The following is a 21,981-nucleotide window of genomic DNA, read 5'->3' on the forward strand; positions in this document are numbered from 1 at the left end:
GAATGCCCCCAGCCCCTGGCTCCAGGGACTTGGTCCAAATTGGGACCCCCGGACGCCCCCATGCCCCCCCCCGGCATCCCACGCTGGCACTGAGGGAGGGTCTTCTGGGGAGCAAGCTACTCGGCCCTTCCGCACTTGGGCAGTGGGGCCTGTGCCACCCCAGGCACCCTGAGGCCCCCATCCTCCTGACTCCGAGGGTGGGGTGAGGAGGATGTTAGAAAGCTGTCCACGTACATGAGAGACGGCCTTGCCTGCCCACCTGCAGCCTCTCTCCATGTGTGTCCACGGGTGTCTCTGGGGTGGGGCACAGGTGAGGTGATGCCTGCGCCCAGACAGGGGGGCCCTCTGAGGGTCTGGTCACATGGCTCTAGGCGGTAGGAGAGGCTGGGCTGGTCTTCCCTTCCCCCTGCCCTGGCCAGGGGGTTGGGGGAGGAGATGGGAGGGTCTGCCCCCCAGGGTGTGGCAGGGGGCAGAGGCTGCTGGAGTCTGGCGGCTACGGGTCCCCATCTGTACAGAGACCAACCCCACGATGGGGGGGGGGGCGCACCTTGGCCCTGCTAACCCAGGGCTCCAGTGGGTGGGTCACCTGTCCCCCTACCAGGGGCAGGCCCAGAGTGGGAGTCAGGGGCCATGAGAGCTGGGTGTGCACACTCATGGGTGATGTGAGCCTTCGTGCGTGAGCCCAGGACTCAGCATTGGTGTCTCAGAGTTGCCTCCCACCATGACAGATGCGGCTGGACTGGACCACCCTTGTCCCTTTGGGCCTCACTCCCTGCCTCTTTCCTGTGTACCAGCACTGTCCTTGGTGTCCTGGGGGCCATTTCTGTCTGTGCCTCGACCCGCCCAGGGCTCCTCTCTCCACCTGTGAGTCCGTCGCCTGCCCCCCCCCCCCCCCCGCCCCGTCAGCTTGTCTTTCTCTGTCCCTTTGTCTTTGAGGTCTCCGGGGCCTGCTCCCATGCCTCTCAGAGGCAGGACACCTGTAAGAACAGCCCCACACCCTGTTCACCTCTGTACACACGCTCAGGCAGCAGACCCATGTGCACCGACACCCAGGCTGACACACAGACACACGCATGCGCACACAGAGTCTCAGACACCCTGGGTGTCACACAGTCATCCTCATGGAGGGTCACGTCGAGTCACATGGCCACACTGTCACAGCATCACAGCCATGCTCGGAGCACGTGCACACACTTGCTCACACGCACTCACACGCAGCTGGATTCAGGCTCATGGCAGCCACACAGCAGCGCACCTCATCACAAGATGCCCGCGCCCCGTGGCGCACGCACTACATCAGAGCTGTCAGAGATCAGCGGGACCCCCCCACCACATGCTACTGGGGCAGGCCAGGCCAGGGGGACACACGACCTCTCATCTTGGTCTGGAAGATCCATCAGGCCCTGAGAAGGGTGTGCGTGTGTAGAGCCCTCACTTCGGGACCCGGTCCCAGGAGAGAAGAATCGCCCAAGGTGATTGTTGCCAACTTTCCCTGAACCCATGGGCTCCCCAGTGAGGGGGCGCTAGTGGAAGCAAGGAAGCCGAGGGAAAACAGGGTGTCCGGTCCTGCTGGGAGAGGGCCCAAGGCTAGTGTGATGGGTTCCAGAGGTGGAGGCTCGAGACGTGAGGCCTGAGCTCCCCTGCTCTGGTCACTGACCGCGTGTCACTGGTAGAGCCCGCACACGTCACCCTGGCAAGCAGTGTGGATTTGTCACGGTGCTGCCCTCTCTGGGGACACTGTGTTGAGAGAGAATGACGGATGGGAGTCCCAGGATGTCATGTCTGCAGACAGGCGTCAACCCCACCAGCCTCCTTCAGAGAGAGGCGGTTCTGGGCACTCACTGGGCTTGGAAGTTGTTTTCAGGATGAGATGAGGATGGTGAAACCCGGGTGAGGGTGTGGAAGGAATTTCTGGGTGTAGTCTGACCGCTATGAGGCTTGAGTTAAAATGGGGGTTAGGGGGGTGGAGAGCTGGCAGGGTGGGGAGTGCCCACACCCCCTGCCTCCCATCGGCTGTCTGGGGTAGTGTCCTGGAAGGGTGGAGAAGTGCATGCTGTGGGGCCCAGCTGCGAGTCAGGCTCCCTGGACTTTGGAGGGAAGGGCACGCCCAGGGCCCCGGGGGGGACTGCTCCCCACCCCCAGCGACCACAGACGCGGGAGTTCCGAGGAAAGGAGAGGCGCTTCGTGCTTTATTGTGGCCTCGCCTGGGGCACCCAGCTCCCGGCTCCTCCTTTACAGCAAACGAACGTTATTTAAAGAGCCCTTGCTACATTGGTGCTTTGCATCACTGAAACCCCTTGCAAGAAAAAGTTTAATTAAAAATTAAATATATTGTCTCATGTATATAAAAAAGGCGAAGTAAAAAATACAGCCTAGTTCTAGAAAATACACGGCAAGAAAAGGATTAGGCGCTTCAAAACAGCCCTGGCAGGGCCAGCCCACACGCCCTAGGCCTGGGCTTCCCGGCCAAGCCCCGGGACGTGTGGGGGCCGCCCCGTAGGGGCGCCCTCCGCCCGGCCAAGCCCCGGCGCTGCCGGTTCCTGCGGGGCTATGACGAGTAGCGGCAACTCCGCCTGCGAGAGAGACAGAGCGGTGACACGGTGACACGCGGCGCCCCGGGCGGCCTAGCCTGAGATGCAGGCGCTGTAGTAGACAGCGGAGCTGGCGTCGGACAGCGCGGCGATCAGGCTGCTCTCCTCCGGGCAGGACATGGCGCGCGGGCCCAGCTTGGCCAGTGCCACGTGGTACGGGAGCCCGGCGGCGTCGGGGCGAGTCCGGCCGCAGTTGAGGTACTGGTCGAACTCGGTCAGGTCCACGTCGGCCCACAGGTCGGCGGCGGGCCCCAACGGCTCGGCGCCCTCCAGCGGCGGGGCCTCGGGCGGCGGCGACAGCGGGCCGGGATAGGGGCCTGGGCCGGGCACACCCGGGGCGCCGTAATAGAGGCCGCAGAGCGGCGCGGCGGGGGCGGGCGCGGTCCTGAGCGCCTCGGCCGAGGGCGCCCCGAAGCAGCCGCCCGGGTCCCGGGGCAGCTCGGCGGGGCCGTAGGGCGCACGGAAGGCGCGCAGCGCACAGTCCTCGGGCGCCGCGGGCGGAGGGAAGAAGGCGGCCTCGCCTGCCTCCAGGCCGTCCAGCGGCGAGCGCTCGGGCGTGGGCAGCCCCAGGCCGTCGAAATCGGCGCCCAGCGGCGGCAGCTCGCGGAAGGCCCGGGCCGGGCCGGTGGCTGCGGGAAAGGGCTCGGGCGGCGGCGGCGGCGGCGCCAAGCCTGGGAGCAGGAGGCCGGGCTCCAGACGCCGGGCCTTGCGCGCCTGCTTCTTGCGGCGCGGCCGGTACTTGTAGTTGGGGTGGTCGCGCAAGTGCTGCACGCGTAGGCGCTCCGCCTCCTCCACAAAGGGCCGCTTCTCCGCCGGGCTCAGCTCCTTCCACGCCTTGCCTGCGGGCCGCGGGCGCGGGTCAGCCGGGTGCCGTCGGGCGGGCAGGCGGACCGCCGAGCTCCGCGAGCGCCCTGGAGTGAGGTGCCCCCGCGCCCCGCCCGCCCCAACCCCCCACGTCCCCGCCCCCGCCCAGCAGCCACTCACCCAGCATCTTGCTGAGCACCGCGTTGTGCAGGTCTGGGTTCTGCTGCGCCAGCCGCTTGCGCTCGTCCTTCGCCCACACCATGAAGGCATTCATGGGCCGCCGGATGCGCGACTCGTCGGCCGCCTGGCGCTCCCCGCGGCCGGCCGGGCTGAGGCCATAGCGCCCCGGCTCGGGGCTGCGCGGCGGGCTGCGTGGCGGGCTGGGCGGCGAGGCGGGCGCGGCGGGCGCGGCGGGCGCGGCGGGGGCGGTGGGGAGGCCACGCGGCTCAGCGGCGGCCCCGGGGCCCGGGGCCCATGCACAGTCGCGGCGGGCGGGCGGGTCGTCCTGTGCGCCGTAGCCGGGCGGCGATCTCTGCATTCCAGCTGGGCGCGGCCTGGGCGGAACGGAGCGCGGGAGCGCGGAGGGTGGGCAGCGGGCACGTCGGGGTCGGACGCGTGGGGCGGGTGGGCGGCGGTAGGGACGGCGGTGGCCTCGCGCCGGGTGGGCGCCCAGATATAGCGGCGCGGGGCCAATGGGCGGCGTGGCGACCGGGGCGGGGCGGGGCGTGGCGTGGCGGGCCCGGGCCGCCCCCTCCTCCCGGGGGCTCCCTTTCTTCTCGGCCTGGCCGGATTCCGCCTCCTCTGCGCGGCGCCCCCCGCACCCTCTGAAGGAGAGACCCCCTGAGTGGGAGAGGGTGGCTGATGTGACCCGAAGCTTGGCAGGGGGCGTCCTCTTGGGGGCTGTCAGGCTTTCAGAGACGAACCCACACACGCAACGAGTCAGAGCCCCCGGGGAGGAAGTGGGGAAGGCTGCCTCCCCAACCAGAGGCTGGCTCCAAGGGAAGGGCGCCTTGGGAAAAGCAACTTGTGTTTTGGGGGAGCTGCTCTGGATAAGCCCGGGGCATCATGCTCGCCCACCCTCCACCCACACGTGGGACTTTCAGCGCTGAGGGCTTGGAGACCCTCCGCCAGCCCGGGCCTGTTCACGGGGTTAAAGGAGAAGACGGTCTCCGTGTCCCCCGCCCCACTCCCAGACCGACTGGGAACCGGGCCAGTCGCAGCTGAGTAAGGGGACGGAGAGCGTAGATGCCCCGGACCCATAGCAGAGCCGGAGGGGAGGGGTCCAGAGTGGGTGGAGCCCCGGGCCTCCTCTCCCTTCCCCGGGCCTGATGGGACCAGTAGTAGCTGGTTACCCAGCGGGCCAGACCAGCGCTGCAGCAAGAGAATGAGGCTGGACCTCGAGTTGGGGCAGATGGGGGAAGAGGGGCCTTCCCCTGGGCCATCCGACCCCAGAGGGTTTCCAGAGGAGCTTCTAGCCTCCTTGCAGTCCCCTCCCACCCCATCAGCAGGGGATCTGGGCTGCAGACATTGAGGCGTCTTCGCCAGGGCAGGCTCCTTCCCTGCCCCTCCTGCTGAGGGTGGTTCTTTTGGGGCTGGGATGAGTTTTCCCTCCTGCACATCCATTCGTAGCTTGGGAGCTGTGTAGCCCCACTACCACATCAGGAGCCCCACCCCATGTGCTGGGAGCTCCACGGTGCGTGCGTGACCATAGGTGTCGGTGACCCTGGGTCTGTGTGGCCAGAGCTTCTGGGTCCTCTGTCCCTGGTAGTCCCTCTAGGCCACAGTCAGTGCTTATGAGTGGGGTGGGTCCCCTGTGGGTCTGACAGCTGGCCCCAGCGGCTGCTCCGGAGCTGTCCTGGGGAGAGGTCAGCGTGCCCGCAGGGGTCCTCTGGGGGCCGCTGGGCGTGCACCCTGTCCCCAGGGCAGGTCCTGTGGTGTAGGCCTGGGTGGCTTCCAGATCTCCCAGGCCCTGGCACCTAATTCATGGACACTGACCCCATGCTGGGGCACTGGGGATAGTCAAGGTGGGTCCTCTTGGGTCTCGGGGGAAGACTGGCTTTTCCTGGGAGGCAGGCAAGAACGGGGGGCCTGGGGGTGGACGGGTGCACAGCCTCTCCCAGTGCTGCCAGCTCCCCTTTGACCAGTGTAGGTGGGTGGACTGGGCAGCCTGCAGGGGTTGGTGGGGAGAGATGTGTGAGGAACGCTCCAGGCTGAAGGATGGGTCCAAGGGGCCAGCACTCGACAGGCCTCTCTCCCTGCAGCCTTCTGAGTGTGGTCTGGGTCACCAGGGCCTGGCTCAGCCTGGGCAGCGGTGGGTCTGGGATTATCATCACTGGGCTTGGGAAGGAGGCTTCCAGGTTCCTCTGCTCAAGCGCCCTACCTTGGGACGGACTTTGGGTTCCCCTAGGGGTCCTGCCTGGCCCCCCGCAGCCCCTGACAGCTGAGTTGCTCAAGCTGCTGGGAGCGCAGTGGCCACAGTGCCCAGAATTACCTCACCACCAGTGCCCACCCCCCAGGATGGCCGCTTCTCCTGGCGCCAGCCAGTGGCCCTCCCTCTTGGCTGGGCTGTGGAACTCAGGTGTCCGGCTGTCACGTCCTGTGGGCCAGGGCTGGGCAAGGCAAGGGGAGCGTCTCCTGGGGTAACCACCCACCTCCTGGGGGTCAGGCTACCCTTCCCTGGGTGCTGCCCGGCAGGCACAGGGCCGGTGGCTCTGGCCCGTGGTCCAGTTGGGGAGACAGAGGGGTGGGAGCTGCAGGCAGGGTGGCCTTGACCTTGGAGCCTCGGGGCGGGGGGTTCCCCCTGGGGCTGTAGGAGGGCCGGCGTGGGTGTGGCCAGTTGTGCATCCAAGGTGTGTGTCTGTGCATCTGTGTGTGGTCTGTGTGTTCGTGTCTGTCTGCCTGGGTGTGGGGGTGAGGCTGGACTCTGCCATGGGGACATGGGGCCCCGCGGGGAGTAGAGTGGAGGTTTGGCCCTGGACACCCACCAAGGGAGGGGTTCCCCAAGACTTCTCTGGCTACCAAGCTGTGGCCCCTGATCCATCCACAGTCTGGGGGCATTCCTACGTCTCCAGGACCCCCCTCAGGCTGGCCTGGTCCAGGTCTGCTGCCACCCACCCTTGGGGGGGCCCTGTCTGCAGCCCGCATCTCCCCAGACAGAAGGTGGGAGGGCGGGCAAGCTTGCTCTGTGAGCGGGGTCTGGCCTGGGCGTCCAGTGGACACTGCCTTCCTGGCCCTCCGCCCGCTCCCTCCCTCAGCCTGGACTGGACCCCTAGGCTCTGGTCGAAGCCTGCAAGGGATGCTGGGTAATCCGCTCGGTGGCTCTGAGTGGGGGCTTGGCTGGGCCCTGGGGGTGGCGGACCTCCCAGGCGCTGCTGCCCGGGGCATAGACCTCACAGGCTCCCAGCCGCCCAGGCCTGGCTAATGCAGGGGCAGAAGCAGGGTCTGGGACCAATTACTGAGTCCGGTGGGGCAGGACCCTCCTGCTCCCAGAGGGCGGGGGTGGGGTCCCCGTCAGACGCTCATCCAGGTGGAGAGGTCTCTGGTCTCCTGGCACCTCGGCTTTGGAGCCAGGCCGCCCAGTTCAGACCCTTCCCTGTGGTCCTGGAGACCAGGACTCCAGGACTGGCCCGGAGCCCCCGGCTTGTTCTTGCGGCTGCTCCAAAGGCTGGAGGCGGGTGGGGATGGGGGTGGCCTCTGGGGAGGGCACCCGATGGCCTAGAACCCAGTGGGCACACGCCCAGCAGCAGGCCTGGTCCTGGAGGACCCTGGGGCTCAGGCCTGGGGCTGCAGGCTCGCCCCACCCATGCTTTCCTGCTCAGCGCTGGGGTGCCGGGCGCAGTGTGCAGAGGGCCACGGGGCTATGAGGGAGCTGGCACGGTGCTCACGCTTGCAGGGCAGTGCTCTCAGGAGTGCTGGGGTCAGTGCACGGTTTGCCACCGTCGTGGGACCTGGGAGTCCCAGAAGAGCTGGGCGCTGCGGGAACTAGGGTGTCAGTGTGCTCGTCGGGTGCCCCGTGGGCCTCTTGGGCGCGTGGAGAGAATGGTACCATTGCAGGTCCAGGGCTGTCGCGCAGGGGTCGGGCGCGCCCCTGAGTGCTTTGGGCCAGCAGGAACAAACGGGGGGGGGGCTTCTCTGGGTTGAAGGGGCCTTGTGGGTGGGGGGGCGCTGAATGCAGCGTGTGTGAGGAGGACCCCGTGACGGTGGCTTCAGGGGGGCAGGCGGGCTGTGGGCAGTTGGCTTAGGTCGCTTTTGTGGGCGTCCCAGGTGTTGGGGTCGTGAAGAGGCGTTTCCGAACGCCGGGCTGCTGTGAGGGAGGGGAGTCGGGGTGCTGAGCCCGGCGAGCCCTGGGGCACCGCGGCCACGCTCGTCATCCAGCGACCTGCGTCCTGTGTGGGCCCCAGTTGGTGCTCAGCGGGGGCTCCGTGGGAAGCTGGGGCGGGGGCCCAGGCCCCACTTGGTTTCCACGGCAACAGCAGGGAGGAGCCAGGAAACACCAGCTCAGGAAGGAAGGCCGCAGCTGAGAGGAGGGCCAGCCTGTTTGAGCAGGCGCCAGACACTCTGTCTGTCCAGTTGTCCGGCCCAGCTGGCCAGCCAGGCCCCGTGTTCCTGCCTTTGGGTCCACCCCCATATGCCTCTCAGTCCGGGCCCCGGGCAGCCTCTGGGAAGGCTGTCTTTGCCCAGACCTCGGTGACCCCGGCCCCAGTCCTCCAGGGATGGTGCCCTGGTCCCCCTCAGGGGCTCTTGGTGGGGCAGAGATGGGGCTCTCTGCGTGTCCTGCCTGGGGGACTGTGTGTTGACACACTTGCGTATCCCGGGCTCCCACCCCGACTGCCCTGCCCTGGGCTGGCCTGGCTCGTCTTCTCGCCTACTGGGCTCTGGTGACCGTTCTCATTGGCCCTGGGAAGCATGGGAAGAAGGGGCGGAGCCCCCCAGGTGGTCGGTCACTGGCCCACGGGGCCTGGTGGGCACGGCAGCTGTGAGTTTCTTTTCGGCTGTTGCCCTGGCTTTGGTGACAAATGGCTTTGATGGTCCAACCGGTTGGGGCTGCCAGCTGGCCGGGGGGCAGCCTGCGTTCCTGGGGACCATCTGCCCCTTCCTGCTCAGGGGCAGGAGCCATCCACTCATCCGTCCATCGATCGGTTATTGACCCCACCGTGGGTCAGGCCCTGTTCCAGGAGATAGGGCTTTAGCAGCGGAACAAAGCAGCCCCAAGCCCTGCTTGTGGGGAGTTTCCGCTCTGCTGGAGAGGGAGCCGATCAACAAATCCACAAAGAAGTCAGAATCCGGAGCCAGGCTGTGGGGAGAGAGGGCTGCTCACTGCCTGCCCGTTCGGGAGGTGACTGTGGAGCCAACCCTGAAGGAAACACGTGAAAGCAGTGAGGGCACACGTGGGGAAGAGTCTTCTGTGCGGCGGAAACAGCACATGCAAAGGCCCTGGGGCAGGGACCTGTGCTGGGGAGGGAACCGGGCGTGTGGGGCCTGGGAGGGCCTCGCTTTCTTATCTGAAGGAGACTTGGCGGCTTGGGAGGGTTTTGAGCAGAGGAGGGGTGTGACCTGGCTTGGCTTTCCACAGCTGCTGTGTGGAGATGGGCCTTGCAGGCAGAAGGATGGACTCACCAACTCACCACTAGGAGAGAAGGGCAGGGGTCTGCTGTGGGAGTGGGGCTGGCCAAGGTCACCTCCCAAGGCCTGGCTCCTCGGGCCCCCAGTCTGCCTCTCCCAGGAGTTTCCTTTGTCTCTCTCCACCAGGGCAGGGCTGGTGTGCCTGAACTGCCAGGAGGCACTGCCTTGGGGACCCCTGTGAGTCAGACCCCCTGCTTTCACCGGAGCCCCTGACCCTGCGGCTGCTGGGGCCCCTGTGGAGGGGGAGGGTGGGGTGGCCGCCAGGCTGGCGGGCTGGCAGGGCAGGGAGGGCGGTGTTTCTGGGAATTGTGTGGGGGAAGCGCATTGTTAGAGCGAGCCTGGAGCAGGCCGCCAGGGCCGGCTGCTGCTGGCCTCTGGGGGATGCCTCCTGCCTCCCCCAAAGTTCTGCCTCTGGGGGAGGGAGCTGGGCCTGGGCCAAGGCTGTGGGCTGGGCTGGGGACTTTCCGCGAGAGGCTGCTGGGGGCAGCGGTTCTTCCCATTCTGCAGACTGGGAGACCGAGGCCCAGAGAGGGGGCGGCTGGATGGCAGAGCCGAGATATGCGCTGGCACATGGGACAGGGGACTCGTGCTGGACTTGGTCCCTGGTCACTGCCCTGCCTGACCTCAGAGGACGGGATCTGAGGGCGGCCTGGATGGGGTTGGCTGGGGTCTGAGCTCCACAGAGCCCCTGTGGTGGGGAACTGCAGCCCCCAGGGTGGGCTGGAGGGTCTGACGAAATAGGGTACGGAAACAGCTGGGTGCCTGTGTCGGGGGAGAGCTGCCGACAGGGTGACCGGGGAGGGGTGGGGGCTTCTGGGGCTGAGAGATCTCCCCGCCCCACCCCCGTGGCCATGGGGAGACGGGGAGCGGTCTCCGTGTGAGTTTGGTGGCACTGGCCTTCCCACCGAGGCCCCTGCCCCAGCCAGAAGGGAAGCACAGATTCGACCTGCTGGGGTCGTGGCCGGCTTTGGGCGGGCAAGTGGTGGGGGACACAAATAGAAAAATTAATGGCCTGAGCTTCCGATGTTTCCGTGCACTGAGGACGGGGGAGGGGCAGGCCTCTGGGCCAAAGGTGCAGCGCGTCTCTTGGGGGATGGACCCTGGACGCGTTGTTGGGATGTCCCCAGACCCCTGTCAGGGCTGTGTCTGCCCCCTCAGAGCCCCCAGGACAGGGCCAGGCTCCCTACGTCGCAGGACTCCTGAGGGCAGACCCATGTATCTCTCGCCATAAAGGGGTCAGGCGTGGAAGACCCCTGCAGGAGGGGACACAGCCCTAAGGGGGAGCTGGGGGGTCAGCCCCAGGGTGGGGGCAGGAACGGGGCTTCTACTAGGCGCTTCCCTGGGGACCATCGCGGGGACGGAGGGAGGCCCCCTGGCGGTGGACTGGTGGGGTGTCCAGGAGGGCATCCTGGAGTAAGGGGGCTGGGTGGGTCTGGGAAGGTGAGCTCGTCTGTCCCCCACCCTTGGGGGCTCTGTCCCTGCTCCTTGCTGATTCCTCTTCACCTCTGACCTCTAATCAGGAGCTGTGCCCCCACCCCACCCCTGCTCATGGCTCACAGTCTCCAGACACGGCCTGGTACCTCTTTGTTGGGTGCCCCTGGCCCTCAGCTCTCCATGCCCCACTCCTGCCCCTCCTGGGCCCATCTCAGGAGGAAGTGGAGGGGCTGGGGGTCGTGGGGACGGGGCCCCACCTGATTCTAGGAAGGTCTGTGTGTCAGGGCTGCAGCCCAGAGTAGCAGGCAAGTTGGTCCCGGGCTGGCCTCTCATGGGGTGGGGGGTGGGTGTTTTTGGGGCTCCCCTGCTTGGGGGTGGCCAGAAGGTGAAGGTGTAAGTTCTTTCCAGCTCCCCCCAGGGTGCCACGTTCCTTCCGTTACCCAGTAGGTGTCTGGGGGCTGGGATGCAGCAGAGGGTGGAACTCAGGCCTGGTTCTTCTGGCCGACCGAGCAGTCGGGGGAGACAGACGCCTCACAGCCCCTGTGCGTGTGACTTGTGCTGTGCCCAGCGTGCACACACGTGGGCAGCTTCACGCATCCCCCCCACGTGACTCGGGTGGTATGCCAACTCCCTGGATGCAGCAAAGAGGACGTGGGGTCTGGAGCCCCGGTGGGCACCCTGTTGTGGGTACAGCCAGGCTCACCGTCCTGATGTCACCCTACAGGCACTGCTTTCTGAGGGCGCGGGGGGTTCTGGGGGCCCAGGCAGCTTGTTGGGGCACGTTCCTTGGAGGAAGAAGTTCCCAAGTTTGGGTAGGGTCCGAGGGGTCTCGGGTGGGCCGTAACTGACCTGAGCAAGGTTCTGGGGGGTGTGAATTCATGAGGGGCCCTGGGACCAGGGACTTCTAAGGTGGGGAGTCGGGGGTTTTGGGGTTGGTCAGTCAGTGCTACCCTGGCCAGGGTGGGACCCACCGACAGACCCCACACGTGAGGGTCACTCTCCAGGACCAAACACAGCCCCACCCGGGCTGCTTCCAGGCTGTGGCCAGAACCAACTGGACCTCCTGGGGGGTGGGGAAGGGTGGTGGCCACCTGGCCCGCAGGCCGTCTGTGGCTCACTCCTGCCACCTAGCGGCCGCTTCTCATTGTGGGACCTGCAGGACACAAGGCGGGTCACCCGGCCCGGACACTGCGTGGGGGTGGCTTCCACGTTGGACTGCACCGTGTCAGGGCTCAGGGCTCCCGTGACGGGGCGAAGGGCCGTGGGCCGCAGGTCCCCAGCTGCGAAGCACCCCACCTCCCCTGCCACGCACCCCCGCCTGCCTGTCCACTCCCCCTTCCCCATCACCTGCCCTGCCCAGGCCAGGCTCCCCAGGCTGGGCCCTCCTCCCGCAGGACGCCCCGCCTCCTGGCCACTCTTCTCGAGCGCCATGGCGTCTTGGTCTCCCTTTGTCTGCAGCCTCGGTGGCCTTAGTCGAGAGCTTCTGAGACGTGTCAGGCCCCTGAGGAGCTGTCTCTGTGGCCCTTGCCGGAAGCTCCAGAGGTAGAGACCACCTGGCTTCTCACGAAAGAGGCCGAGGGCCTGAGGTGGGCGGTCTGGGTTTTGCACTGCCTGAACCGGGGCAGGGCCTTGGTGCTCAGCTGACAGCCCCTCCTCGCCTCCCTGTCCTCGCTTTGGTGCCCCATCGCAGGGCAGCGCACAAAGTAAGCCCATGGGGTTACCATGGAAACCAATTCCACTGAAACACAGTTACCGAATTATTTTCTAAAATGTGTGATATAGAACCTAAGTGCTTCTCTATCGCTGCAGCTCCCGGCAGTGACAGCAGTGAGCGTCGGCAGGACGCTGGGGTATCAGCAGGATGGCTGTGACACAAGGTGCCTCCAGTTTGTGCTGTGGTCAGTCCCAGCCCTGCTGCGGGACAATACGTGTCCCCTAGAGAGCAATGCAGAGGCGACCGGGAGTCTTTCCCACTAGTCTTTCTGCCAGGGGGTTGGTTCCTGACCTGCAGGTTGACACCCTGTCCTATTCTCCCTCCCACCCGACCCAGTCCCCCTCCTCAGCTCCCAGACCTGCCCTGTCTCCATCTCTGCCCACCCCCACCTCCCCAGGTTGGTCCCTGTCCCGCGGCCGCCTCTGTCCCTCTCGGCAGCTTGGATCCGGTCACAGGGGCTGAGGTACAAACTCTGCAGCCTTGGAATACAGTCCCCAAGCCCCTGCTCTCCTCTGTGTGCCCAGTGTTCAGTGTCTACCCGGCTGGCTCTGCCACTTGAGGAGAAAGGACAAAACCCCAGGGCCCCACCCCTGGGGGACAAGGGGCAGGGCCCTCCCTTCTTAACCAGCTTCTAGGTCATGCTTTAGAGTCTCTGTGGCTTGAAACATCCAACCCAGTCCCACACATAGAAGCCTCCCTCACTCAAAGCCAGGACAGAGGAGGCTGCCCAGCTAGGCTTCCCCAGCAGGCAAAGTTAAGCTGATTCGAGGACTGACAGGAGGAAATTCCTCCTCCAAGCACCACGACAGGGCATCCTGAGATGCTGAGCTCAGCCATGGCTTCTGACAAAGGCTAGAGCACAAGGGAGAGCGTGTCAACCACACGGTCAGCAGGCAGCAAAGCACTCAGCCTCTCCCCTCTGGAGTGGGCGGGTGTATCTCCGAGAAACCTCAAAGCAGCTTCCGGTCCCTAAGATTACAGTCACAAAGGTGAGCATCGGGAGAGGCCTCTCAGAAGCATCACCTGGGCTGCCAAGAAGGGCTCGTGCCAGACAGTCCAACCCTGGCAGAGGCACCAGTTGAGGCAGGGTCTGGGCCATCAGCACAGCCCGCAGGAGTAGGTCACTGTTACGGAGCCAGCCTCGAGGCCAGTCCCCATCTGATTTCTCCGCAGGGCAAAGGAGGACAAAGTGCTGGGGGTTGGGGGTGGGCATGCAGAAACCCCGGAAAACCAGCCTGAGGACCCTCCCCCCCTTGACCATGCTCCGAGGGTCCCCGAGGCCACAATCCCGGCCAGAGCGCTCAGGAGGTCGGGCAGCGACCCCGGGACAGCGGAAGGTGGCGGAGGACGGCTCATGGGGCGGGGAGAGGGGACGGACCCCAGCGTGCCTTTGCGGCCCCGCGCAGTCGGACCCTGGCCGCCCCCGCGAGGTGTTGGGAGGAAAGCGCGGGTTCGGCGCCGCGGCCCCCACGCACGGCCGCGCCCCGCGCGGCCGCAGCGCCCTCCGCCGGCTAACCGGTCCACTGGCGGCTGCCCGCGTAAGGACTACACTTCCTAGGATGCCCTGCGCGCCCCCTGGCTCCTGGGAGTTGTGGTCCGGGGCAGGGCGGGCGTGCGCGTGGCGGGCGGGCGCGAGAACTACGTATCCCAAGATGCAGCGCGGTGCCGCGGGGGCCGGAGGTTTGAACGGAGGGTCTCCCGCCCGTGGCGGGGCTGCGTCTGCTGCGGCGGGTGCGGGAGGCTGCGGCGGCCGGGGCCGGGGTCCGGGCCGGGAGGCCGAGGCTGGCGCGGCGGGCGCTGGGGGCGGTGCCCCCGAGGCGATGATGGGCAAGGAGGAGGAGATTGCGCGGATCGCCCGGAGGCTGGACAAGATGGTGACCAAGAAGAGCGCGGTGAGGGGCGCGGGCCGCCAGGACCCCGGGACCCCCGTCCCGCCGAGCCCCCGCCGAGCCTGCCGAGCCCCCGTCAGGGCCGCGGCGACCACCCGAGGGGCAGGACGAGACTCCGCCCCGGGAGAGACTCCCGGGACACGGGGAGACCCCCGCCGGAGGCCGAGACCCCCGCCCTGGGCCAGCCCTGCCCTTCACCTCGCACCCACGGCAGAGGCCGCGATCCGGTCTGAACCTTGTCCCGGGAGCCAGCCGCTCTGGACTCAAACCCAAACTGCCAGACTGAGACCCCGCAGGCCTGGGATCCGCCCGCTTCCTCCCCTCACTCCGGAGCCCCTCGGGAGGCCGGGCCGGCGGAGACCCTCCTCGGCCCAGTCCGTCCAGGCCCTGCGGAAGCCCCGGCCCGTGCAGCCCTGACTGGCCGCCCCCCCACCCCCGTCTTCCTCCTCCCCAGCCGGGGCATCCTCGAAGTCCTCCAGAACTCCCCGCCGAGCCCCATCCCCGACTCAGAGCCCTCTGTCCCACCCTGGGTCTCCCACACCCATTCTCCGCCTTCGAGAGTTTGGAGTGTGAGAGTGGACCCCCTTCTCCCCTGGAGCTACAGCGCCCCCCTACCTCTGCCGGGCCTGGGGCTGCGGCCCCCATCATCTCATTTCACCGGCCAGCCGGCCAGAGGCCTTTCTTGTCTGGGAGGCCCTTTTTTCCTTGTCTGTTCAGTCCTCCAGGAACCGGGTTGCCCTAATAAATCCTCTCCCTTCCTTAGCCAGGGCTCAGCCAGCAGCTACTGGGGAGTGGGCAGATGCGCAGGCGCCCTTGGGAAAGAGCCCTAGGAAGCCCCCAGCCTGGCCTGGGAATACCCGGGCGCAGGACTCCCCCCGACCCCCGCGACCAGCTGGCCGGCTTCTGTCGTCCCTCGCCAGTGAGCCTCTGGGGAAGGCTGTGCCCGGTCTCGGGCTGGTGGCGGTAGGGGGCGGACAGCACATGGGGCTTCAGTTTCAGGCCCCTCTCAACTTTGGACCTTGGTGATCTGGGTATCCTCGCAGGGAGCATCTTTGGTGGGTGGTACCTGCCTCTAGGGAGTGGAGAGGAGTCCTGCCGGCTCCCTGAGAGGCTCAATAAACGCGACCAGCTCTCCCCAGACTGAGCTCCTGGGGCGGGGCCGAGGGGTGGTGGGGGCCGTGAGGGAGGGTCAGCTGGGGTCTTGAGATGCCTGCCCCACCACCCCAGGGCTGTGTGCCTGCACTGGTGGTTTGGGGGTGACTTTTGGGCTGAGCATGGTTGAGTCTGGGTCTTTGGACAGGGTTCTCCCCCGGGGCTGGGAAGGGGGCTGGCTCCCACGCTTTCATTCATCCATCAAGCAGCAGCGCCTGCCCCAAAGCCCGCATGATGCTCTCACCCCTGGGGCTGTGGGCAGCACAGAGCAGGGATGTGGGAACGTCTATGGCTGTTTCCAGAGATGACCAGAGAAAGAAGCTGCTTCCCCTCTGAAGGAGACAAAATAAATGCGCCCCAGCTGGGGGCAGAGATGGGCCACGGAACCCACGGAGGGCTGGGTCGGGCCAGGCAGGACGGGGGCAGGGGGCATCAAGGTGGAGCACCGCATGGATGGAAGCCCAGGGGAGAATGAGGAGGGGGGACAGGTGTGGACTGGGAAGGGGGCTAGGGGGCTTGGGGCGCCATGGAGTGGGGGGTGAGAGCTAGCAGAGGCTCCTGGTGGGTCCCAGTGCCTTTGAGGCCCCTTGGGGGAGTTGGGGGCCGTGACTGGGAATCACGTTTATGCCCCTCTGGTCCGGAGGCCACAGAAAGCTGGCGTTCTGCAGCCCGGGGCTCCGTTTGGGGGAAGATGATCGATCGCCGAGTGGCGCTGTGCCCTCGGTTCTGGTGACCATTTGTCCCCTCTGAGGAGCTGACTACAGGGCTCGACTCTGTAGCCCAAGGGGCAGGGCCCGCGGGGGTGACGAGGGGGAAGCTGCAGCCTGAGCAGAGATGCCGTCCAGATCAGGGATGGGGCAGGCTCTGCCCCTCCCACGGCCAGGCTGCGGGACATCTGAGGCTGTCGCCCCTTGGATGGCTGCCTCCTTCATGTCGTGAGGGAGACACGCACACGTGAAACCACACCGGTGGGTTCCGTGAGCCTTCTGTGGAGGAAGGCGAGGCGGGGAGCGAACGGGGTGGCGCCGGGCTGCTTGCCGTCAGCGGGAGAGAATGTGTCATTTGCACAGAGCTTTGGAGGGAGAGTGGGGCAGGTGTGTCGCTGGCAGTGGGAGCAGCGGGTCCCGGGGCGGGCAGCTCGGCCCCCTGAGGGCCCTGGGGAGCTTCGTCTGCTGTGGAGCCGTGTGGCCCCTGTGTGTGCGGCTACGAGGAAGCAGATGTGGGCAGGGGTGCCGGACAGAGAAGGGAGACGGGGTTCTGGCACAGCCGTCCAGGCGAGGTGACGCGGCTGGAGGGAGTGAGCAGGGGGCGTGGGGTGCATGTGAGGGGAGCAGAGGTCCCTGAGGGCTTGGCCCCAGCAGGCGGCACTGAGGAGAGGCTGCCTGAGCCACGTGGGCGGGGGATGTGGGACCCGGCAGGTGCGGGCGCCGCCCCTGCTGGGGATGGGCTTCGGCCCTTTCCCCTGACGGCCCTTGGGGGCCCTGGGCTGGGGTTAAGTGCACAGCTGCTCCCTTCTCATGCCTGCCTTCCCTGGGCATCTGAGCCCAGGTGGATCTCCAGACTGTCACTGCCTCGTGTTCCCCCAGCCCTCGTGTGTGGGAGGAGCTGAGCTTGCCCACTGAGACCTCAAAGTCATTTACGAGGGTCCTCCCTTCTCCTTCCAGGAGGGAGCCATGGACCTGCTGCGGGAACTGAAGGCCATGCCCGTCACGCTGCACCTGCTGCAGGTAGGGCCCCGTGTGCCCCGTCCCCCAGCTCCCAGGCACCTGGCAGAGCTTCCTGCTTCCCACCCCGGCCCTTGGCTGGCATGAATCCCTGCCTCTGAGGAGACTGTCCCTTGCCTTTCTCTGTTGCTCCACGAGACAGGGAGGGGCATTCAAGGGCAATCCGCTGTGTTCCTCGCGAGGTTCCTGCACATGGGGCAGTAACCGTCGGGGGGGGGGCATCCACCTCCCCTCGCTGGTGCCCAGCTTGCCCTGTGGGAGTCACCGAGGGTCTGTGGGGAGGGTCTGACCGCTGCCCCCAACCTGGCCGCTTGCCTTGCAGTCCACCCGCGTCGGCATGTCTGTCAACGCCCTGCGGAAGCAGAGCTCGGACGAGGAGGTCGTCACGCTGGCCAAGTCTCTCATCAAGTCCTGGAAGAAGCTCCTGGGTGCGGGTCAGGCAGCCTAGGCTGGGCGTGGGGGCGAGGGGCACCCGAGACGCGCTGGCCCTTGGCAGACTGTGCTGTTCCCGAGCCAGGGCCACCTGGGATCCAGTCCAGGAAGCACTGGCTCGGGCTGGGACGAGGGGGCTCCACGAGGAGCAAGGGGAGTTAAGGCTGCGCTGAGCCCTGGAGGGGGGCCTGGCAGAGCTGGGGGAGGTCGCCCAGGGGAGGAGTGTGGGGCAGTCAGAGGGCGGGGGGGAGGGGGGGCGAGGAGGGGGAGGAGGAGGAAGGGGCGTCTGGAGCCCCTCAGGGAACGGGCAGCCTCTTTCTAGGGACAGTGGGGCGACTGGGATGCCCCCACTGGACCCTGAGCTTCCCCTCCCTTCCCAGCCCCTCCTGGGCTCTGTCCAAGCCCTTGGGAAACAGAGCTGCATGTCCTGGGCTTCTCTCCAGTCCTGCGTGGCTGTTGGGCTGCGTGTTGGACAAGCGTATTTATTCTGGTGGCATATGGGACGCTTCTCGTCCTGTGGGAAGGTCCCCAGTGCAGGCTGGGACTCCCTCGATGGCTCGCTCTGGGGCCGAGGCCCAGCTGGGGAGTGGCCATGCCCGGCCTGCCTGCGGTGACCAGCCTTTGTCCGAGTCCAGCCGTGCCATCCGTGAAGGCCGTCACTCTGGGGGGGTTCTGTACTCAGGGAGACTTTTCAGGACCTTCCTTGGCTGCAGAGAGGACCGCAGTCGTTCGCAGGAGGCTGGGGCTGGAGGCAGGGTCCGATGTCCGCTGGCCGGGGCTGTGCCTCGGTGGTGGTCTGCCCCCCTCCCTGGCCCCGCCCTGCCCTCCGGGCCTGCCTTCTCCCAGCCAGCCCTCCCTTCTTTCCCGGCACATGTAGATGCTTCAGACGCCAAAGCCAGGGAGCGGAGGAGGGGCGGGCCTCTGCCCACATCGTCCTCCAAGGAGGCCTCCGAGGCCCAGGACCCCAGGTAGCACGTCTGGAAGGCAGACACACGCCCCGCCCATGGCCCCACTTTCTCGGCAGACCGGGGTGCGGATTTCCAGGGGCGCTGGGTGGGGGCGCTGAGGTCATCAGCCCTTTCAGCTCCTCGGAAGGGACTCTCCCCAGGGTCAGCCTCTTGCTGGGCACTTTCCCTCCGGAGACTCCTCTGGGCCTTTTTAGCCCCAAGCATCTGAGGGGGGCACTCTGTCTGCCTGGCTGAGCGGGCCTGTGGGAGCCCGTTGCTCACGTCCCCGGATCCAGGCCCGGGCTAACTCTGGCTACCCACGTTGGCCTGGGGTCTCTGGCTGCCGGCCCCTCCCTCACCGGGGATGCCCCAGGCTGTGGCATGGTGCAGGCTTTGGGGCTACTGAGGCCTCCCTGCTCCTGCCGCCCCCGGGATGGGCTGTGGCTGAGAGGCTGCTCTGCCCTTGACCCCACTGGGCAGCAGTGGCCAAGGGCGAGGAAAAGCTGAGCTTTGGATTCACCGCATGGCTGTGCAGAGACGTGGGCTCATCTGCCCACCTGCACGTTTTAGTTTTCCTCCAGGAAGCCGCCTGCTTCCACTGGCTTCCGTGGAGGTCACAGGGTCACGAGATGCAGGGGTGTGAGAGGAGGGCCGTGGGTGGACAGAGCCTTGTGGACAGGCAACCCATGGAGGGGGGTGCCCAGACCTCCACGGGGTGGGGCTGCCTGCATAGTGGTGCCTGGTCTTGAGTGATCCCTCGTCCCGTCTGCCTCCCCCTGACCTGGCAGTTTGCGTTGGGCAGTGTGGCCCCGTGTCCCAGGTCTCCCTGAGGGTGGGGATCCCGTCTGGGGGTGTGTCTCACCCAGTGATCCTCACTGCCTCTGGCCAGACCGCGTGGACGTGCTGGACCTGACTGTAGATGGGCAGGGTTCTGGGCCGCTGTCAGGGTGGAGCAGACGGGGTCTGGGGGCATCGTGGCTGTGACATTGGCTTTTCTGGGGACCGGCATCTCACGGAGGTGCACGTGGCCCGAGCGGGCCTCTCTCCAGCCGCAAGAGGCCAGAGCTGCCCAGGACGCCATCGACACCCAGGATCACCACGTTTCCTCCGGTGCCGGTCACCTGTGACGCCGTGCGCAACAAGTGTCGCGAGATGCTGACCGCTGCCCTGCAGACGGACCGTGAGTGCCTGGGCCGGGGCCACCCAGCACACCTCGGGGTCCTGGCTCCTGACACACGCTTGATTCCCAGGTGGCCTGGGCCCCGCCTGCCTGTGGAGACCTGAGTCCAACCCCATGCTGCTGACCTTGGGGGTGGGGAGCCGGGGGTCTCTGGGGAGCAGGACGCCCGGATGCTGCACAGGCTGAGGTGTGGGGGGGAGCCGGCAGGGCAGCTGGTCAGGGCTCCTTCTTGCAGATGACCACGTGGCTGTCGGTGCAGACTGCGAGCGCTTGTCGGCCCAGATCGAGGAATATATCCTTTGTGCAGCGGCTTGGGGGCTGCAGATCTGGAGGAACTGCGGGGCCAGCCAGGCTCAGCTCCCCTAGTGGCCACTGTCCTGCGCCTTCGCCAGGGGATTGGGCGGTCGGGTGGGCGTGCTCGTCTTGACCAGGGGGCTCCTCCCAGACCCTCTGGGGTCTGACCGGGCCTGCGGTGGGCCTGGGTCCCGGGCCTCCAGCCTGCATTTGGGTCTCAGCCGGGAAAGCGTCAGTTGTCGACGCCCACGTGTGGCTGGCTCTTGCGACACGCCTCGCGAAAGGCCCTGGCTGACCTGGGGGCAGGGGTGGAGGGCGGGGCATCGGCCTCCCTACGGCTCCTTAAACGTCCGCACGCATCTTCCGGGACGTGGGGAACACGGACATGAAGTACAAGAACCGTGTGCGCAGCCGCCTCTCCAACCTCAAGGACGCCAAGAACCCCAGCCTGCGGCGCAACGTGCTGTGCGGCGCCATCACGCCCCAACAGATCGCCGTGATGACCTCGGAGGTGAGCCCGTGGGGGCGCTGGGGGCTGCCCCTGGCGGGCCGCGGGCTAAGCACGCGCCCCTCGCCCCAGGAGATGGCCAGCGACGAGCTGAAGGAGATCCGCAAGGCCATGACCAAGGAGGCCATCCGCGAGCACCAGATGGCGCGCACGGGCGGCACGCAGACCGACCTGTTCACCTGCGGCAAGTGCAGGAAGAAGAACTGCACCTACACGCAGGTGAGCGTCGGCAGCCCTCCCGGAGCCCCGCCCCTCCTCGGAGCCGTGCGTGCCCCTGCTGTGCAGGCCGGATCCCCCTTGCGCCTGGACACGTGCGGTGTGAGTGGTGCTGGGACGGGGGTCCGACAACCTAGTCTCCGATGGGGCTGGGAGCTGCGGTCACCCTTGGGGCCTCCCCCTTGCCGAGGACCCCTGCTCCCCAGTAGGCGGTCTCGGGCGGTGGGTCCAGCCCGTTCGTTCTGGGGCACTGAAGTTTGGGAGCCCAGCCCCCCTGTGTTGCTGCTGGTGGGAGGATGGGTGCCTGGTGGTGGTAGCAGGACTCCGCTCAGAGTTGTGGAGGTGGGCCCCAAGAGATGTTGGGGGGCCCTGTAAGAGGAAAGCGGTTGGGGCGACCGCAAGGTGGGGGTTGCAGGGCAGCCTCAGCCCAGGTGACGTGAGGCCAGCGCGGCCTGAGGCCGTGGGGGGCGGGCTCCCCAGGTTGTGACTCCTGGGAAGTCCTGCTCCCTGGGGCCTCCAGCTGCAAGGGACTGAGGCCCTGGGGCTGGGCCCCTCCCACCGTGGCCCTCCCCACAGGTGCAGACCCGCAGCTCCGATGAGCCTATGACCACGTTCGTTGTCTGCAACGAGTGTGGAAACCGCTGGAAGGTAGGTGGGTGAGCCCAGGCCATCCATCCCCAGCCCTGTTCTCTGGAGGAGGGTGTCTCCAGCCTTTGTGGGGTCTGTGGTGTGAACTGGGGGATGGCCATGCCAGCCAGCCTCCTGGGAGCCTTGGAGATGGTGGATGGAGACCCCAGCCCTGCCTCCTGCCCTGTGGGGTCCTGCAGGCCACGTGGCTGGATGGGCGCCTCTCACCTGTTTCTTGCAGTTCTGCTGAGCCCTGTGCATGTGTGCCTGCAGCCTTGGGCCACGGCCAGTGCTGGCCGTCGCCCTTTCCCCATCCTCTGCCAACAGATACAGCTTCTCTGGAGACCTGCCCTTTGCCCACCTGGCCTTCCTCAGAAGGCAGCACACCCTGCCCCCCACCCTGCCTGCAGTGCACCTTTCCCCCTCTTACCCCCCAGTTATTAAATGTTTCTTTTTGCCACTGTTTTTTCCCTAGCCCTTGGTCCTGGTGGGCCATGTACAGGCCTGGGCTTCAAGCTGGGTCCCCCATCCCCTCATCTCTGGTTTGATCTCCCCGACCCCCGCCGCTGCGGAGACAGCCCACCTCCCTGGGGTCGGGTGACGCTGAGGCTTGGCCTGTTGGGACAGCACTGGAAGGAAGAGCCCGCTGGCTCTCAGAGGGGCCTGAGTGTACCCGTGGGAGGGGCAGGGCTGGGCCTGCATAGCACGAGGATCAGGTTGGGGGGGGGGGCTGTGGGCGCACAGAGGAGCCGGGGTCTCACGACCTCTCCGGGCACCGCAGCTCAGGGTCCAGGGATTATGGGCGGGAGGCTAAGTCTGAGCCCCACAGCCGTGCCTGCCTGCAAGC

At 66.9% G+C, this 21,981-nt stretch overlaps 2 protein-coding genes across 3 annotated transcripts; one reads left to right on the forward strand and one right to left on the reverse strand.

The window, feature by feature from the left end:
• Positions 1-2,160: 2,160 nt before the first annotated feature.
• SOX18 (SRY-box transcription factor 18) lies at positions 2,161-4,028 on the reverse strand. The gene is made up of 2 exons (XM_067708817.1): positions 3,576-4,028; positions 2,161-3,430 (listed from the first exon to the last, which is right to left on the reverse strand). The coding sequence occupies exons 1-2, from the start codon at positions 3,931-3,933 to the stop codon at positions 2,625-2,627; spliced, it is 1,164 nt and encodes a 387-aa protein (XP_067564918.1). The 5' UTR covers positions 3,934-4,028; the 3' UTR covers positions 2,161-2,624.
• TCEA2 (transcription elongation factor A2) lies at positions 2,658-21,599 on the forward strand. 2 transcript variants are annotated; one of them, XM_067708816.1, is made up of 10 exons: positions 2,658-2,789; positions 16,871-16,933; positions 17,253-17,358; positions 18,240-18,330; positions 19,359-19,489; positions 19,725-19,781; positions 20,140-20,294; positions 20,364-20,510; positions 21,084-21,155; positions 21,376-21,599. In XM_067708816.1, the coding sequence occupies exons 2-10, from the start codon at positions 16,880-16,882 to the stop codon at positions 21,382-21,384; spliced, it is 822 nt and encodes a 273-aa protein (XP_067564917.1). In that variant the 5' UTR covers positions 2,658-2,789; positions 16,871-16,879; the 3' UTR covers positions 21,385-21,599. The 2 variants fall into 2 exon arrangements, with proteins under 2 accessions (XP_067564917.1, XP_067564916.1); XM_067708815.1 differs by lacking the exon at positions 2,658-2,789 and adding an exon at positions 13,857-14,057.
• The last annotated feature ends 382 nt before the right edge of the window (positions 21,600-21,981 follow it).

Source organism: Pseudorca crassidens, chromosome 15, assembly GCF_039906515.1.
Source record: "Pseudorca crassidens isolate mPseCra1 chromosome 15, mPseCra1.hap1, whole genome shotgun sequence".
NCBI classification, from domain to species: domain Eukaryota; kingdom Metazoa; phylum Chordata; class Mammalia; order Artiodactyla; family Delphinidae; genus Pseudorca; species Pseudorca crassidens.